Source organism: Branchiostoma belcheri, unplaced genomic scaffold (genome assembly GCF_001625305.1).
Source record: "Branchiostoma belcheri isolate BF01 breed outbred unplaced genomic scaffold, Haploidv18h27 scaffold37, whole genome shotgun sequence".
Classification (NCBI taxonomy): Eukaryota; Metazoa; Chordata; class Leptocardii; order Amphioxiformes; family Branchiostomatidae; genus Branchiostoma; species Branchiostoma belcheri.
This window is the reverse complement of record NW_017803987.1, coordinates 1,793,568-1,811,276: the sequence shown is the minus strand read 5'-3', so window position 1 is coordinate 1,811,276 and position 17,709 is coordinate 1,793,568. Positions and strand designations below refer to the sequence as shown.

General features: G+C 40.1%; 2 protein-coding genes across 2 annotated transcripts; both read left to right on the top strand.

Moving 5' to 3' along the window:
- The first annotated feature begins 1,130 nt into the window (after positions 1 to 1,130).
- Positions 1,131 to 3,954, top strand: LOC109476377. Its single transcript, XM_019777311.1, has 4 exons — positions 1,131 to 1,300; positions 2,087 to 2,262; positions 2,495 to 2,602; positions 3,185 to 3,954. Exons 2-4 carry the CDS (start codon positions 2,110 to 2,112, stop codon positions 3,236 to 3,238), a joined length of 315 nt encoding a protein of 104 aa, XP_019632870.1. The 5' UTR covers positions 1,131 to 1,300; positions 2,087 to 2,109; the 3' UTR covers positions 3,239 to 3,954.
- A 10,009-nt stretch (positions 3,955 to 13,963) lies between these two features.
- Positions 13,964 to 17,354, top strand: LOC109476371 (fatty acid-binding protein homolog 9-like). Its single transcript, XM_019777305.1, has 4 exons — positions 13,964 to 14,166; positions 15,020 to 15,189; positions 15,786 to 15,887; positions 16,585 to 17,354. Exons 1-4 carry the CDS (start codon positions 14,091 to 14,093, stop codon positions 16,639 to 16,641), a joined length of 405 nt encoding a protein of 134 aa, XP_019632864.1. The 5' UTR covers positions 13,964 to 14,090; the 3' UTR covers positions 16,642 to 17,354.
- Positions 17,355 to 17,709: the final 355 nt, after the last annotated feature.

Sequence of the window (17,709 nt, the reverse complement as noted above, 5' to 3'; positions counted from 1 at the left end):
AACTGTTGTAGTCGCAAGCGGATCTTACTTTGAAAACCCATGTTGTTCTTTTTTTTTCTATTCCAACATTTACACTCAAAGATTTTTCAACTTGTTTTTATGCCGCCAACAACGCTGACAATCGCATGAACGGATATCCGGAAAACATACTCATTTTCAGCTAAGTGCCTTTCCCATGGGCACGGTTGCATAGCAGGAATCGAACTCGGGACCTTTTGGTTCCGAGCCGAACGCTCTGTTGTTATATATACCTCCCGACCCAAGTGTGTCGCAACCCGGGTATTTCGAACCCTGTATTGATATGAGTCTAAGCCTGGTAAACAACCCCTGGTTACGTAGCGTGCTGACAACAATGCTGCCCGTAACCTTCTAAGTTCTAGTCATTGATAATAGTGAAACTTGTAAGAATCAGAGTACAGACGACAATGAGGCCATGTTGATTTGATTGTATGGGTGACATCCCCTGGGAACCCCAAAACTGACGCGAGCGTGCGAAGAATAAACAAAGTAACCTTTATTATGAAATATACTTGGTCATAAAGGTTGGAAAAATGACTAAACACACAGAGTATGGTATGACAAATAATGATAAAAGATTTTCATTTCTTTACATATATCTTCTTTTCCCAAATTGATTTCGGCATCCTATTATTATCGTTCGTTCATGCTTTTTTTTTTGCAATATATGACATATATTCGCTCATTTTGTTTGATTCACAGTATGGCCGAAAACATTTTTTACACTGACGGAAATTCATGCGCGCGCGGATGTCATCCATATCATCAAATCAACATGGCCTATTAACTGATCGAGATAACGCCATGTATGAGTACGTAGTCAGACAACCTACACCAAAACACCTGATGACAACAGGATCACATGAGTAAACAATGGATGACTAATAAGCGTAACTAAGCCACTTGGGTATTTCAAAAACAAGCCTCAGTTCACTTAGTGGGGCTAACGCTTTGGGCTGTAGTCATTTCGGAGTAGAACTGGAGAAAACTTCAAATTCCAATCCCACATACAGTCTCAAACCTGATATATCTTATACCACACAGTTGCAGTATACACCTGACTACCCATATAAGACCCATATCGTCCGTACTACTTTGTATTACCGCGTCATAGACCCTTGGGGTCACCCATTATATAACTGTGTACGGCGGCTATTGCTTTGGGCTGTAGCTATTTTCGAGTAAAGAAACGTTAGATATGGAGAAGGATGCTGCCCAGATCGCTGGTAGTTGGAGGCAGGACCACTCCCAGAACGAAAACTACGAGGACTTCGTGCATACGGTGAGTTAAGCCTCAGTCATTCCGGTAACCTTCTTCCCCAAGGCGCGACCATTGTTTGGGAGCATTGTGACGAAATTTAGCTCATGCCTACCTTTCTATGCGAATTGAATCAAATTTGCGTTCAGTTTGAGTCAAATTTGACCCACGAACACGCCCCGAACACTGCTGACTTACTCCCGAACCCCAGACAACCATTGACGAACCTCCGTGGTCCACATTTGAATGTTTATAAACGTTTTTACAAAATTTACAGCTAGAATAACCAGAGGCCAAAAGGTCAGACGCAGGGAATGGTGTGATTTTGAAGAACACGAAGCCCTAAAATGGTTCTTGGGAGTTCACAATCTCCCTTTTTTTTATAAATTTAGAATAAAAGCTACATTTTGTAGTAGGGGGGAGTTGGGGGTCGGTCAGTATGAATGCCATTGGATAAAACAGAAGTCTACAGAACAGTAGTTTGTTAAGTAAGACCATGTGAAGGTAAACATTATTTGTCACGAAAGCTGTTTTTCATAAATATTTATGACATTGTATCACATATATGAATTAGCGTATTAAGTTACATAGAACACCAATACTTTGTCCTGCTCCGTATATATTGTAGCAATATATTAAAGTAGCGCAGTAGTGTTTAGACTTGAGTTTATATAGACAACTCCTTAGCATTGCTGTAGGTAATATCGTTGATATTAGTTCGATAGTTACTGTAGTACTTATCAAGAACTTGCATACATTGTACCTGTTACAATTGTTTTGCAATAACATCTTTATTTACTGATGCACCAGGTCTGGCGTGGTTCCCCCGTAAGATGGCGACGCTGTTCAAAATTAGCGCTATAGAAGAATACACCTTCAACGGAGACCAAATGACGTACAGGTCGCACTCCGCACCGCCCACTCAGTGGACCCTTACTCTTGGACAACCAACAAATGTCTTCGTAAATGGTGTTGGCCTCTTGCAGGTAAAATATTATGAAATTAAGACTAAACTAGAAAGGTAACATTTGCAAAGCAAATGCATTATGTTTACCTTCGCATATGGTCTGCTCTGAATAGAATACAGAATACACCGTGTAGTATTCCATATGAATCGTCCTAATGCTACATAAGTTATATACGGTATCATTACAAAATTGAAAACATGTCAACGTTGATCTAATATTTATGCCATACTGACACACGTTGTTACTACAGATGTCACTAGAGAAGGATGAGTATGGTCGATATCTGACGCGGGTGAGGAAAGGAGATGACGAAATGATCCACACCCATCGGCTTGACAGCAAAGGACAGCTGGAGATAGTAATATCTTTGTCCTCTTAGGTTTTCTTAGTTATACGCCATGAAGATGTCATGAAAAATTTTAAACTAAAAAAAAGTTTACCGGCATTTTCGACCAAATCACTCAGCTTTCCGGCCTAAATGATCCGACGTGGACCAGTTGTTATGATCACGTGTGGATCACATGCTATGATCACGTAGACCAATTGATATGATCACGTGGTTCAAATGCTATAATCACGTGGACCAATTGCTATGATTACCTAAACCAATTGCTATGATCACGTGGACCAAATAATAAAATCACGTGTTTTTTCACGCCAGCGATGTCTCATTGTTGGTCGTATTTGACGGACATCTAACCAATCCCCCATTGGTCGAGCTGCTGAATGCTATTCTCCCATTGGTTGAACTGTAACTAGTATTATAAATTGTGGTGGACAATCAGCATTTCAGCATCCCATGAGTTTGCAAATAGATATTACAGGTCTATGTTATTATCAATATCTGCATAATTGCACATTTCATCTAGTATAACCGAGAAAGGTTCGTCTTGCTGCCTTTTAATAGAAATGTGACTTTTCTTCTCTTTTTTTTTTACAGTCAACACTTCTCCCATCCGGGAAAACCAGCCGTCGAGTTTTGAAGAGGTTGTAGTAATGCCCTACTTTCGCTAGGAGGCGATGTCTACCAAGACAACTATCCACGATTTCTTTAATAGTAAATAATACTGATTCGTCTGCTGTCGATTCCATATAACAAACTAGAGTTCCACGATTCCATTCCTTCGCCAAATGACGTTAACTTTTATTATTGACAAACTCTAAATGTTTCTTATTTCCTTAGCAATAGGCCGCGTGGCTTACAAATTACACTATCTAGAATACTTTTCACTATCTATCATTCAAAAACATGCGTATACTCAGGGAATTCGAAAATGATCCATCGAAAATACGAAAAATAGGCTAAAATAGTACTCTCTAGCGGACCAACTCCCCCGGCATGTTATATCTCTCTATTTGTCCAATTTCTACTCTTTCCAGCTGCCTCCTGAAGCCTGATAGAGGCTAGTAAAGTGTCAGATACTAGTAATGTTTATGACTCAGCTGACCAAAATTTAGGGGAGACATGTTAGGAAAAGCCCCGGCACCACGTCAAGGTCTGCCTCCATCGCCGAGGAAATTTCAAGACGTCTTCCTACCACGACCTTCAACATCCTCCACCTTAAGAACCAACCGAACAAGGAAACTTTCACTTTCAAAGTCTTGAGTGTCACTTGGCCAAGGAACTGTGAAGGTAAATTTAGTTGATCGTATTGGAATGTTCCATAACCCAAGCAGCCAGATTTTTTTAAATCCTACCTTTTATTGTCTAACATCGATGTTCCTAAATAAATAAAGATTAAGCCAAAATCTCTGTTACACAGTTAGGAGTTCTATCTCAAAGCCGCAACAAATGTTATAAAGACTTACTTGAACCTAGTGTAACCCAAGACTTGAAAAGTACAAGTTAACATACTACAGTAGTAACTTGTAGAGGTTGTTGCTGGCCATGTCAGGAAGAATGTCGTGTGGCCAAAACCAAGTGCCAAATAGAATTACTCCATAGAATATGTCATGGAGAGAGAATTTTAGTCTTTTATTCTTGCACCATCTACTAAGAAAGAAATAATAGCAGAATCATCATGTAGCCAAAACTGTACATGTGTAGAAGAGTAGAAGAAGCACATAAGAGAGGAAAGCACTGGTGAGTTGCACACAAGAGCTGGTGCATTTTAATCTTTTGTTCTTCCATCTATTAGCAAGAAAGAATAGAAAAGTCATCATGTAGCCAAAACTGTGTAGAAGAGTAGAAGAAGCACATGGGAGGATCAAAGCACTGAAGTACCAAGAGCTGGTGCATTTTAATCTTTTGTTCTTCCATCTATTAGCAAAAAAGAATAGAAAAGTCAACATGTAGCCAAAACTGTGTAGAAGAGTAGAAGAAGCACATGAGAGGAAAGCACTGAAGTACCAAGTGCTGGTGCAGTCATGTAAAGTCAATTGCAAGGGATGGAGAGCGATGTGCTTCCCCGTGGAGATGGGAACGAGAGGCTTCATCTGCCAGTCATCATGGAGGATGCCAGGAGTGGTAGGAGTGAAGGGGAGAAGAAGGAGGGAAGCGACAAAGAGACAAAGAGTGGGGTCGTGTGGCGCAACGGCAGCGTGCGTCGACTTGGAACCAAGAGGTCCCGGGTTCGAGTCCTGACATGCCACCGGTCTTGTGCCCTTGGGAAAGGTACTTTACACGACTTTCCCCACTAGACTCAAGTGAAAATGAGTACTGTCTGTCCAGTATTCGTTTTTATGTGTGGGACACAACACCAGCAACAGCTGCCTGTGTCCCACGTGTATTGCACTGTTATAATTTCAATAGATACACAAAGAGAGTCACAGAGGAGGCAGAGAGAGCATCCCGATGGCTCTGGGTCAGGAGCACAGATGGAGAGTGGAATCTGAAGAACCTTGGCTAGAAGTGTTTGGCCCGCACTGCTGCCCCGCCTTCCTGAGTGGGTCCTGCTATAGGGGGCGAAACCCACGAGGACAGAAGGAAACAGCTGAAAAAGCCAAGGAGCAGTGACTCGCACTGTGTTATATAAGTATACCAAATAGAATTACTCCAAGAATATTAGTCAATGGAGAGAGAATTTCAAATAAATTCAGTAAATTGTCGAAAGCTGAACTGCCTTCCATGCCTTCAGTTTGTCTCATCCAGTGGGCGTGGAAAGAAACAAGAATGTCAAGAGTAAATTCCAACAATATACTAGTGCATACAAAGTTGTTGTTGTCGCTTAGCTTAAAGTCTATTTTCTAGCTAGGCATGGTCTCTTGGTGCTAATCAGTAAGGTTAATTGTGGTGCCGGAAAACAAGATAAAGGCATTCACCATCTAAAGAAAGATTAAATGCAGTCCTATAACATACAGTAACTCGCTCTATGTTAGTGGTTAGTGGTAGCAAAGGTTAGTGGTTAGTGGTAGAAGGTAGCAAAGGATTGTTGTCTGCGAAAAATGGACATGTTCGCAGAGCTACATGTATAGGTATGTATAGCAGTAGGTGCAGCAAAGAGAAAGTTCGCAAATTATTTGTTCACGATAATGATAAGGGACCACAAAAACCGTGAATATAAAAGTAACGCAAAAAAAACATGATTTACTTTACTTGGAAAGGGGGTGTTAAAGAGCCAAATCTAAATCACATGCCATAACCATGTGTCCCTACAACATCCCAGTGGTCAAAACCATACAGATGGGGTAACTTACTTAGGAAGCAAGAGTTACCAGGAATTCAGCACAAAGGACAGGAGCAACATTGTCCCGTCTCACACAGGGCCAAACCATGTTGAAGAGTCAAATCCGAATTGCGTACCGCAGTCTTGTCCTACAGTGTGTCATGGTCTGAGCTGTAGAGATAGGGTGGATGGGTGATCAGATGTATCACTGCACATCGAGATCGGAAACCCTTCAAAGCTGGGTTCCTTAACTAGTATCCCCTTTCTGTGTGTGGGTCTTAAGCAGAGGCCGCGAGAGGGAAGGGGATAGGGGTACACTAACCCCACCGGCTCTCCCATGACCATACCTGCAAAAGACGGTGTGATCCGTGACTGGAGCCAAACTGTCTCGGAAGCCACCATGCCTCGGAGCTAGCTTAATAAGTAGCTATATGCTCTTGGCGTTCCCCTCGCCAATCCCTATGGTATTTAAGCCCCCAATGGGGAAGGGGGCACTGGCACATGTAATATACAGTATACCCTCCCCCCAATACACTAATCTCCAAGCAGATGTTGAGTGCCTGCAAGACATATATCAAATAGGCCAGGCCGTATCCATTTTCCAGACAGTCTCCAACACGCCACCCAATTGGCATATTGGATACCGTCTAGTCAATGGATACAGCCTGGTCAATTTGATACAGTCTTTGCAGCCACCCAAAGATCTACTTGGAGATTTTACCACCCCTTCCCCCCTAGATGTAGTGCCAGCTACCATGGGATGTACACAAGGCATATAAATAATTTGGGTGCCCATCTTAGGCGCGTCATATCAGACTAGTGGCGTCACACTCCAACACACAAACCCCACTGCCGAAAGGATCAGAGACTAACTAAACCTGACATTGCAGTAATACATCTGATCACCCATCCACCCCATCTCTACAGCTCAGCCCTAACACATTGCAGGACAAGAATACAGTACACGATTCGGATATGACTCTTCAAGATAGTTTAGACCTGTGTGAGATGGGACAATGTTGTTCCTGTCCTCGGTGCTGAATTCCTGGTAACTCTTGCTTCCTAAGTAAGTTACCCCATCTGTATGGTTTTGACCTCTGGGATGTTGTACGGACACATGGTTATGGCATGTGATATGGATTTGGCTCTTAAACACCCCCTTCCAAGTACAGTAAATCATGTTTTTTTCGCGGTACTTTTATATTCACGGTTTTTGTGGTCACTGCTGCCACCGCAAACATACCTATAGTATAGCTATACCTGGTAGCTCTTGCATTTGAAGGAATGTGAAAGAATTTAGGATTGTTTACAAGAAGTTCCAAGCATTGAAAGGTTGGGCACTAAGAGAGATGAAAGAAAAGTCAGTATTATTCTTACTCTAAGCGGCAGCAAAGTGCGCTTTACTGCAAGAATGTACTGAAAGGCAAAGGATTGTTAGTTTAATCTGTACTACAGAACCTAGAGTCATGCTGAAATAAAATTTGGAAGTTAGAAACCTGTACTTTAGGTTGTTGGTTTGAATCTAAAATTGTAATTCACCAAGAGACCACATCTAGCGAGATAATAGATGTTAAACAAAGACAACAGCAACATAGCTAGCAGGGTATAAGAAAAGGAAAACATGCTGATCTGTAATTTGTCCAGCAAATAAATCATCTTCTTTTACTCCTGACTATCTTTTATCACCCTGGATCATCCAGTGACAACTACGAAGGAGGGTAGTTGTCGGCAGGAAACAGACTGGCGTAGTCCAGTGGATAGTGATCCTGCTTCTGGACTAAGAGGTTGGGAGTTCGAATCCCGGCTGTTGTCGCTCACCCGCATCAGCTGCCCGACATGCACGCTATTGTTTAGGGTCGTAGTCCTTCGGACGGGATGTTAAGCCGTGGTCCACTGTTCATTGTGCTTGTCGAAAGGAGCTAGGGGAATTCAAGTGTGAAGGAACTAGACCCAGGGAGAAAAGAGAAGATTAAGTGGCCTAGAGCGAACAAGGAAGCATGTGAGGAGTTAGACAACGACCTCAGTAACGTCCTAGAGCAAGGCTTAAAGGGAGATGTAGAGAGGAAGTTGAACGAGTTTGGCAACTTGCTTTATGCCTTCTGCAGTGAAAGATTCGGAGTTCTAGATGTCCAAAAGAGGAAACACACAAAACACACAAAAAATAAACAAACAATAAGCAAACACAGGAGAGTTGAGAAGTCGGAGAGAAAGAGAGAAAGCCAGCAGCCTTCAACAGTCCAAGCGTAGGACCTAGCCCAGGACTGTGCTTTAGGGAGTGGAGCCCTGTGGAGCTTGGGTGTAGTCAGGCTTTGCAGGGACGTCTTTGTTGACTGTGCAGAGACCGACATGCTGTGCAAGAAGCAAGGAGCATGGCAGAGGAAGTCGAGAAGTCGAGAAGTTTCTGGCTGTGGATACAAAGAAACAACAAGTCCTGGGAAAAGAAAGTGCAGGCCTAGAATAAGTACTAAGCTCTGCAGCTCCTCAATGGGCAGGGGCGCCACTCTCTGTCCACCACCGAAAGCAGGGTGGCGGTGAGTACCCTGTGCCAGTAAGTAGTCAATAAGGAAGGAGACATCCTTCCTTCAGGTAGTCTTAAAACAGGAGACATCCTTCAGGTAGTTTTAAGGCAGGAGACATCCTTCCTTCAGGTAGAGGACTTCCATCCAGGGATGACTCTGTTGGGAAAAGACAAGAAGTTAGTGTTGAACGGGAAAACTAAATTTGATGCCAGAACATAAAACACAACCAGTCACATTAAAAAAATCATCCTGAAGTTTACACAAAAAGTTTGATAAAAAAGTGTACAAAACTGAAGAAAAAGACAAATGATGATGCTGACACTACCACTTTTTATAAGTGACAAGATAAATGACTTTCTTATAGGTAGTTTAATACAGTATTCAATGATATTTTTTTTAGTAATGCAACTGATTCTACTCAAATCATATTTCTAGTAAGCATTGGTCTTTGCAAACTTTCTCTTGAATAAAAGAAATGAAATTATTATCTGTTTCTCGCAAGAAGTCCTTCTCTCATGGTCCCGTGACCTGCTTAAGCTGGATAGCCTGGACACAATGTCTTCCAAGGAATGACCTGAAATTGAAGGAAACTAGAAAAATAGTTAGAAAAGATTCAGTCAAGAAAAACAAATTTTAATTTGTACTCACACATTTACCTGCAGAATACAAACCTCAAAGCTCCGCAGAAGTGGTGTCCATCAAAATTGGCGCAAAATATTTAAAAAAACGCGCAAAGTACAATCGCGAATAACTCACACCACAGTCAGTTCTCAAAGTTTCTTTATTTCAGAGCAGCTTACAGAGTGTGAACAATGTGTGCGAAAACAAAAAGAATTCCCAACTCCGGCAAGGACCCCAGTTCCCTTCCCATCATGGGGATAGAAAAAACCATCATGGTTTGGCCCTAACCACAGACTACTAGAAGGTATTGAAAAGGACCCCCCTTTTTGCAAGCAGTATGAGGAGAGAAAGCACATGTTAGTAACGCATACAGTTCTTAATTACATGGCTCACCTTCTGGGTAGTGGCTTAACATAAAAATAACAGGTGTCCTCTTGAGATCGTTGACTAAGCTAAAAATTTGGGGTGTGCCTTTTAGCCATACCTTAACAACTTTGCCTTCTATATATATCTATTTTGGAAAAAGATGTTTTGTGTTTAATTTTCATCACCCCCCCCCCTCAAATAAGGCCAGTGCTCTCTGAATCATCACACTCACTTCAGCCACTAACTACATCCCTGCTCTAATTTAGTGTTTAACTCACCTTCCCTGATCTAAAGGCAAGTGCGTGTGAACTTCAGATAGCAGGCCAAGGGCAAGTGATTCTGCCTTTTAGCTTGTGAAACTAAAGCAATTGAAATTTCTGTTCAATTTTAGCCCGATTACTTTAACAAGGTCCACAATGACCTTAATATTTGGTATCTTAGTTCGAAATCATTGTTCGAAATCTTTATTCAAAGTCTTTATTCAGAATAATGACACAGTATTTTCAAAGTCTTTATTCAATGTATTCATCCGATGATCCGTGTGGAGATGGTAGTGCTTGTGGTGGTTGCAGTCTCATCTTTGGGACGTCTTTAGGTTTTTCTCAGTCTTTTTCAAGAAAGTTATCATAACATGCCATCTTCTCCCTTACAAGATTGGCAGTAAAATGTGTTCTGTCTTCCAGCTTATCACTTACAAGGTGGAAGAAGAAAAAAAAAACTCTTCAAATTCCACCTTTTTACTTACAAGATGGAAGAAGAAACTCTTTGAATTCCATCTTATCACTTACAAGATGGAAGATAAGAAAAACTCATTCCATCTTATTCCTTACAAGATGGAAGAAAAAAGCTTGTCAAATTCCACCTTTTTACTTACAAGATGGGAAAAACATTTTTAATAAATGATTTCTGTGTCAGTGTTCCGCCTTTTCCCATTACAAGACGGTGGCGTTAACATTCACAACACTGTTCCATCTTCAATGTCCATCTTCTCACTTACAAGAGTTGGACTGTGAAAATCACTTTGTTGCAATTTATTAATTTAAATCTAATACAGTTATTGTGCCTAACAATTTGCCAAAACACATATTCATAGTCATCTGCAAATTAAATTGTTCTCTCTCTCTTGTAGTCCCGCGATGCCTCCTTCCATTCATGACCTCAGCAGCTTTCTTATCTATATATGAGTTCTTACTTTCCCCTAGAACCCCAGTACTTTTATTCAAAGTTATCAAAGAATTCTAGTTGACACAAGGCACTTTATGTCCAAAATGTCCCTATGTTTAACACTGTTGATATTTATTGAGCAAAACCAAAGTAGAGTTTTGCTCAAATTGCCCCCCACCCGTACCTCTATACCATTAGCTGAAAAGGATATCATACAAATCCTGTTTGGCTAGCTGACTCCTCTCGATGCTTGCATACTTCGAGTAGCCTGGAAACCATGACATCAGTGGCAACAGTACAAGGGATGATCTGTAGAAGATAAGAAGGAAAGAAATACAAAGTTCACTACTATCATGTTCATAATCATTGAAAGCTTCCCCTTACCACAGTTTGATCATGGAGGTAAAGGACACCACCTCCATAGTTTGATACAGTAATGTCAAATTATTTTGCATAGATTTTTTTTATTGTGGAAAACAGCACAAGAAACCACAGTACCTGCAAGTGGATTCAATAAAAGCTGGTCTGCAGAAGGAGTACAGGAATCAACACCATCCCTCCTTCAGTGTTCTGTAGACAGAAATAATACATATCAGCACAAGTTTACAAGTTGCCATGGCAATATGGACAGTAGTGACAACAATCATAATGACAGACCCGAAGTTGAGAAAGATGTGTTCAAATAATTAGAAAATCACTTGGCAAACTACAGATGTTATGCATATCATTAAAAAGCGCAACAGAATGTGGAAAATAAGATGGCTAACCTTGCAGAGAATGCATGTTGGCTTTCAGTCGGTTGCCCTGCATTTCGTTGCTGCTAAGCCAGGCGGCGCTGCTGAGCTGCAAGTGAGCAAAAACAGGTGTAAGGATTTTTAAAAATGCCAATTAAAACATTTTACCGACAAACAAAGCTAAAAACAATTATGCTACTAGGTGCCGGAACTTTGTCCTGCAAATTCTGAGGAAAATGTGTGAGCGGACATGATTTTTTAGCAAGTTTTGAGGTAACAACTACCCGGCTACTTCGGGGCCCCACCGGGCAATGATCAAAACCTGGGCGAGACCAACTTGAAGATTTTTACCGAATCTTTAGAAATATACAGCTAGAAGTTGTATCAATAGGTGCCGGAGCCTTTTCCGTGCAAATTCTGAGGAAAATTTGTGAAGCAACATGATTCTTTGAGCAAGTTTTGACGTATTACAACCACCCGGCTACTTCAGGACCCCACCGGGCAGTGCCAAAACCCGAGAGGGGCCCACTTGTTCTGGCCAGCGGACAATACAGTTGGTGAAGATATTTGCCGAAATCTTTCGAAAAATACAGCCAAATGTTACACTAATAGATGGCGGAACCTATTCCCTACAAATTCTGAGAACAATGTGTGGGGGAACATGAGTCTTGGGCAAGTTTTTACCTGCCCCGTGTTCACGGGACAATGCCAAACTGAACCCGGGCGGGAACTTTCAACTTGGCCGGCCGACTGTGTACAGTAACCCGGTAAACCATATTTTTACCAAAATCTTACGAAAAACACCGCTAAAAGTCACGTTACTAAGGCCTTGGTTCTTTTTGACGACAATTTTGAGGTAAAAATTTGTGGTAAAACACTGTGTTCAAATTCTGACGTAACAACGAAATTGCTGGTTCATTTGCATGTACCACAAATGATTGACATCTCCGTCGAACGCTGAACAAAAGCGACCAAAATTCAGGAATACTGCCGCGAATACTTGAAGTTTCTTCACATAGAGTTGATGTAATAAACTGTTAAGATTGTAAAAATCCAACTTTTACTGTTCTAAATTATTGTTAACTTCAGCTAGCCCCAGGACTTAGTACCGGGTATCACACGGGTATATACACGGAACGACCCACTAGCTTCCCCGCCCACAAATATGCAGTCTGTGTACAATTTTTCTCACCTTTTTTCTGGACCAAAAAAGCTGACAGTGATAGTACTAGCTTCTAGATCATTTTGTCTGATTTTTCTGACGTAAATTTGGTAGAAACTGTAGACCTCAGACCATCTATACAAGTTTATTGAGCGTGAACCACCTTGCTCTCCAGTCTACAAGAATTTTTTTACAGAAAATACCGGGAAAACTTCAAAAGACGGAGGCAAATGAACGATTTGGGTCATGATAACCAAGTTCTGAACCAAATTTGTGCAACTTGAGACACTTTTGCGGAACTTCTGACAGGAAAATGTTCGGCATTTTAATAATTGCACAATTTCGGGCTAAACCTACCGTCCAACGTCATCAACATTTCGGTCAAAATTGATTTCAAATCATCAAAATAAACGAGGAAATACGCTATACTTGCTCTACAGATACCGTACAAGCTATCACATGGGAAGATTATGGAATTTTGCCATAAAAATTGGAAAAATTCTCACCTTCAGTGCTGACGATTCTGAAACTCCATGACAGGCTCCCTCTCCGCGATCTTATCCCAAACTGGAATGGCGCAATGGCGCGGATTTGAGTTTGGATGCGTCATCAGAACTCGGCTGGTAATTGGTCCTTACAGGGATGGAGCAGAGCATTTTGCAATATGGGTGGAATACAATAGTGAAATATTTTTATTTTTCAATTTCATGGAGTTATTGTTGGAAAATATAACGAAAGTTATTCATAGAATTTGTGTAAGAATGTTTATTTCTGCACGAATACTCTTCTTTAAGTTTTTCTATCCAAAGAGAAAGATAAATAAAGTGTAAGATACCTTCTTGATCAATGGTTCAGGCAGGATTCATAGAATTATTTATTAAGAACATGAAAATATAAGCTTATCTAATCATGTTGGAAAGAACTACTTCAGCATAAAAATTGTTATCGCAGCAAATAATCTAAACAAAAACGTCTTGAACTTTGTATTTTTAATATGGGTTACCAAAACTTGGGGTTACTGCACTTTATTGGTAGGGGGCAGAAAGAGTGAGACATTTTTATATTAGTAACCAAACTTTTTATTTACGATTTACAGGTACAATGTCACTAATACCGGTATTTTCATTTTGTTTATTTGTAGAATTAGCTATAACGACCACGTTGCAGTTGATTTTCTATTGGAAAAAACGTAGACGAACCGTTACCCCCCCCCCCACACAATGTAGTGGTTCGTCTCCCGCCACAGACAGAAATGGGACGTTCCATTACTTGTCTAGATAGCAGGTGAGCGGGTAGACAGCGCTGTTCTGGAGGGGACAATTCACTCGATACTTTAGGGGATGGAGCGGTCAGGGATTTCTGTAGATTTTTGTTGATGTTTGCTGGTTAAAAGATGATCACGATTGATAGAAGTGCTAAAACGTCCGGAGGTATAAATTAAATCTCAGTAATTAATGCGTATGAATTAAATCTCAGTAATTAATGAGAGAATACTCTTACACGCTCAGTTGAGGCACACTTGCCGGGTCAAAGTGCAAAGGTTACATATCGGGGTCGTGCAGCACCCAGCAACAACCAGTTGCCCGCACGATCCAACTGTGTAAGGACGCGGTAGCGATTGGCTTCAACTTCTCACGACATTTGTACGACAGTACAGTAGCTGTGACTCACAACCATGGCAGACGACAGCATAGCGGGCAAGTGGAAGCTGGATCGCAGCGAGAACTTTGAGGAGTTCCTCGAAGAAATGGGTAAGATGTTGGATAATTTTCTCAAAATTCTCAATGTCCTTCAGTTACAAAAATGAACTTTGTAACAACGTGACTAAAGTTCATTTGCAAAGGCATTACGTAATGCAGCAATACCTCATATGGTACGACCCAATGTACATGTAGTATCAGTCTACTTTTAATGAAGAAAACGACTGGAAAAGAGGAAAAAAAAACTTGTGGGCGTGGTCTTATAATAGTGTATCTTTAATTTGTAAAGGAGTGACCTATATATGTACTTCAGCCTAAAAACGAGTGAATCAGTCTAAAATACTAAAATCAATATCATGTAATCTTGCTGACTTGCAATTTGATAATGTACAAAGAATTTTTCATGCTTCCAAGCAGCTGCCAAGGCTGTTACGGCCTTCGCATTTACCAGGTCATTGACCGCTCGGGCATCAGAATTCTTGCTAGGCTGTCCCAGGGACAAATCATTGTGTGTATCAAGACGTGGGGGTTTTATGAATATCAATTAGTAGTTATTCATTGTACATTATTCCTTGTGGTTGATTATATCCATTGAAAATGCCTGTAATTATTATAGCAAGTAGTTACAACACAACTAGAGGATGATTAAAATTTATGGCTGTTTTTTTTTTCTCTTCTTTTTCTTTGTCTTATACTGTTTTTTGTTCGACATATGCTTACAGCATTTGACATTAAAAAACATCTTGACTTGTAAACGATTTATGCCTCAGTCATGTTTTGACTTGAGGCGACCCTCTTCAAGGAGACCACCTGTCCAAGGTGACCACTTTTCTTCGGTTCAATGAATGGTCACCTTGGGCAGTTTGACTGTACCTACTGTTCCAACATTTTTCCTTCCACACAGGTGCTCCTTGGATAGCCCGTAAGGCAGCAGCCAAGTCCAGCCCTACCCAGGAGGTTATTATAAACGGGGACAATCTTGAGATCAAGCTCAGCTCCATCATGTCGACCAACATCATGAAGTTCACCATCGGCACTGAGTTTGAATCCGAGTGGGGCGGAAAGAAAAACAAGGTCAGGGGTCACTTCCTGTCCAAGCAGATGTGGAGAATCAAATTTGTTCATAAAGATCCAAATTCATTTTTCTAATTATTATGTTTACACATTGTTTTTGCTCTGTTTCTTCCTCTTCTTCTTCTCCAAACAAATTAACTCCATGACCTGGACCAGATGTCTGTCACCGTGGTAACTGGTACTGTAGCAGGCACCCTATGGTGTTGGGTTACATTATGTAGCAGGACATGTTGACAGCTAACAGCTAGAGTGGCTGCTCACCATAGACATGTACAGTCCTATACTTATATGAACATGTTTGAGTAAGAATAAACAGAGCATGCAGTAGTTTGTTGAGCTAGACTGATTGTGAAGGTATAAATATCATGAATTTGCTTTGCAAAGGTTACCTTTCTAGTTCTATGATTAACTTGTGAAAATTGCAACTAACAGTTCACGTATAATACAGCTTTTATAAGATCATCATTCAGTATAGACATTAGACAGTGCTATTTCTGTTTGCTTGCTGTTTTGGTTTGTTTGTAAATCAACATACTGCAACTGTGCTATGTTTAATAAATTAACCCCTGTCCCATGTTGCCCACATCCATGTACAGGCCGTGGCGAGTTGGGAGGACGGCAAACTTGTGATGAAAGAGACGGGAGAGAATGGAGAAACTGTCACTACCCGCCATGTGGAGGGAGGTGAACTGATGATGGTGAGTTATTTCAACCCTAGGATTCACATCTCCAGTTCAAAATTAGGACACCAAGAATTTGTCGGCGAAGGTTAGACATCCAGGTAATAAGATACACCAAAAAAAAAAGCTACTCAGGCAACTGGATATGACTTTGGAAACTGAAATTTCAAATAGCATCCACCCTTATATATAGCTACCTTTCGTTAGTGCCACTGGAGAGTTGTCAGAAAAGCAGGTTTATATGTATGCATTATTAATTGAAATGCAAATAAGTGAAGTTGTTTTGAAAGTCCAAAAGGAAACCAAAGGTGGACAAGTCAAGACAAGGGTGACACCAAGAATTGTTTCAATGGTATGACTACTGTACAAATCTGTGTATATATAAAGCCAACACAAAGGTAAATGAATGGCATTGTATGGTATTGATAGCCTCTAACAGGCTTGGAAGCAGCTTGAAAGAGTAGAAATACGCAGATACTATTCCTGGAGAGATGGTCTGCTAAAGGAGTACATTTGCTTTCAGCATCTTCTTTCAGTAGATCATCATTTTGTGGAAAATGTACTCCTTTTTTTTAGTAGACCAACTCCCCTGGTACATGTACATGTATATGTTACCTATTTCACCAATTTTCACTCTTCCCATCCGTTATTGAAGTCTAATAGAGGATACTGTATTGATTGTAAGACAGGTAACTGATTTTTTTTTTCTTTTTAGATAATCACTACACCCAAGGGACTCGTCTGCAAACGAATTTTCAAGAAGTGTGACTGAGGGACCACATACACATACATGTACATGCCTTCAGGACAGCAGGGCAACATGTACAACCTGGTCAAGAGAAGACAAAACAGACAAAATTAACTTAGGATGTTAGATGAATTATGAATAATACCATAATTTAACACTTATGTTCCCAATGAATATATAGTTATATTGTAGTACCTACTTTCATGACAGCATATCAATATGCTGGTCAAGAAAAGATGAAAACAAGCAAAACATCCAAAATTAACAAAGTTGTTATTAGAGATATACAGGACTATTTACAAATTTTTCTCATTTTACCAATTTGTATACTTGAATAGTTATACTATTGGTATGTAAAGCAACAACATGACATTGTTATGAACTGTTTAAAAAGTTTACTAATAGTATAATTATAGAAGAAATCGAGACCAAAATGGGATTAAACAACACAACATTCATGAGTACATGTAGCTTCTCTAAGCTTAAATGTAACAAGTGTACCATCAAGTATTATCAAGTGTATGGAATATCTCATATAATAACAATGTAATAGTTTTGTTTATTTGAAAGAAAAAAAAATTAGAGGATTTTAAAATAAAAATGACCAATGCAACATATACCGTACTCAATAGTTATCATCATGATGGTAAAATCATAATATCAAATTGAATGTAAATGACACTCAGAACATGGTGTCTAGGGCACATGACAATTAAAAGTATAGGCAAGACCTCAAACATTTTTCTAAAAAGTTCCTTTATTCACCTGTGAGAATACAGAAATCAGTTGTAATAGTAACTGTTTAGTTTATTAAAAACTTGTCTAATTTAGTTCTTGATATGTCTTCGTGATGATTGATTCTTTGCAAATTAAAGCTTATAAGAAGCTGATTTCTTTAAAATGCTTGAGATCAGTGCATTGCATTGCTATTAAGGCCACACCAATTTAATTTGTTGGTTCTCGGATTTTTTCAGAAAAAATATGAAGCGACAGGGCGAAAAAAAATAAAAATAAAAACAGGTCTTGGCATCCTATTATAGGCTTAAATGCTACAAAATGAGCCATGAAGTCAACACAAAAGGCTGGGTTAAA

What these genes read in the sequence shown, in the direction of transcription:
- LOC109476377 (XM_019777311.1), top strand. Translation starts at nt 2,110, where the DNA reads ATGGCGACGCTGTTCAAAATTAGCGCTATAGAAGAATACACCTTCAAC. An exon ending in ATGGTGTTGGCCTCTTGCAG is followed by an intron (nt 2,263 to 2,494) that starts GTAAAATATTAT and finishes TTGTTACTACAG; the next exon opens with ATGTCACTAGAGAAGGATGA. An exon ending in GCAAAGGACAGCTGGAGATA is followed by an intron (nt 2,603 to 3,184) that starts GTAATATCTTTG and finishes TTTTTTTTACAG; the next exon opens with TCAACACTTCTCCCATCCGG.
- LOC109476371 (XM_019777305.1), top strand. Translation starts at nt 14,091, where the DNA reads ATGGCAGACGACAGCATAGCGGGCAAGTGGAAGCTGGATCGCAGCGAG. An exon ending in GGAGTTCCTCGAAGAAATGG is followed by an intron (nt 14,167 to 15,019) that starts GTAAGATGTTGG and finishes CCTTCCACACAG; the next exon opens with GTGCTCCTTGGATAGCCCGT. An exon ending in AGGGAGGTGAACTGATGATG is followed by an intron (nt 15,888 to 16,584) that starts GTGAGTTATTTC and finishes TTTTCTTTTTAG; the next exon opens with ATAATCACTACACCCAAGGG.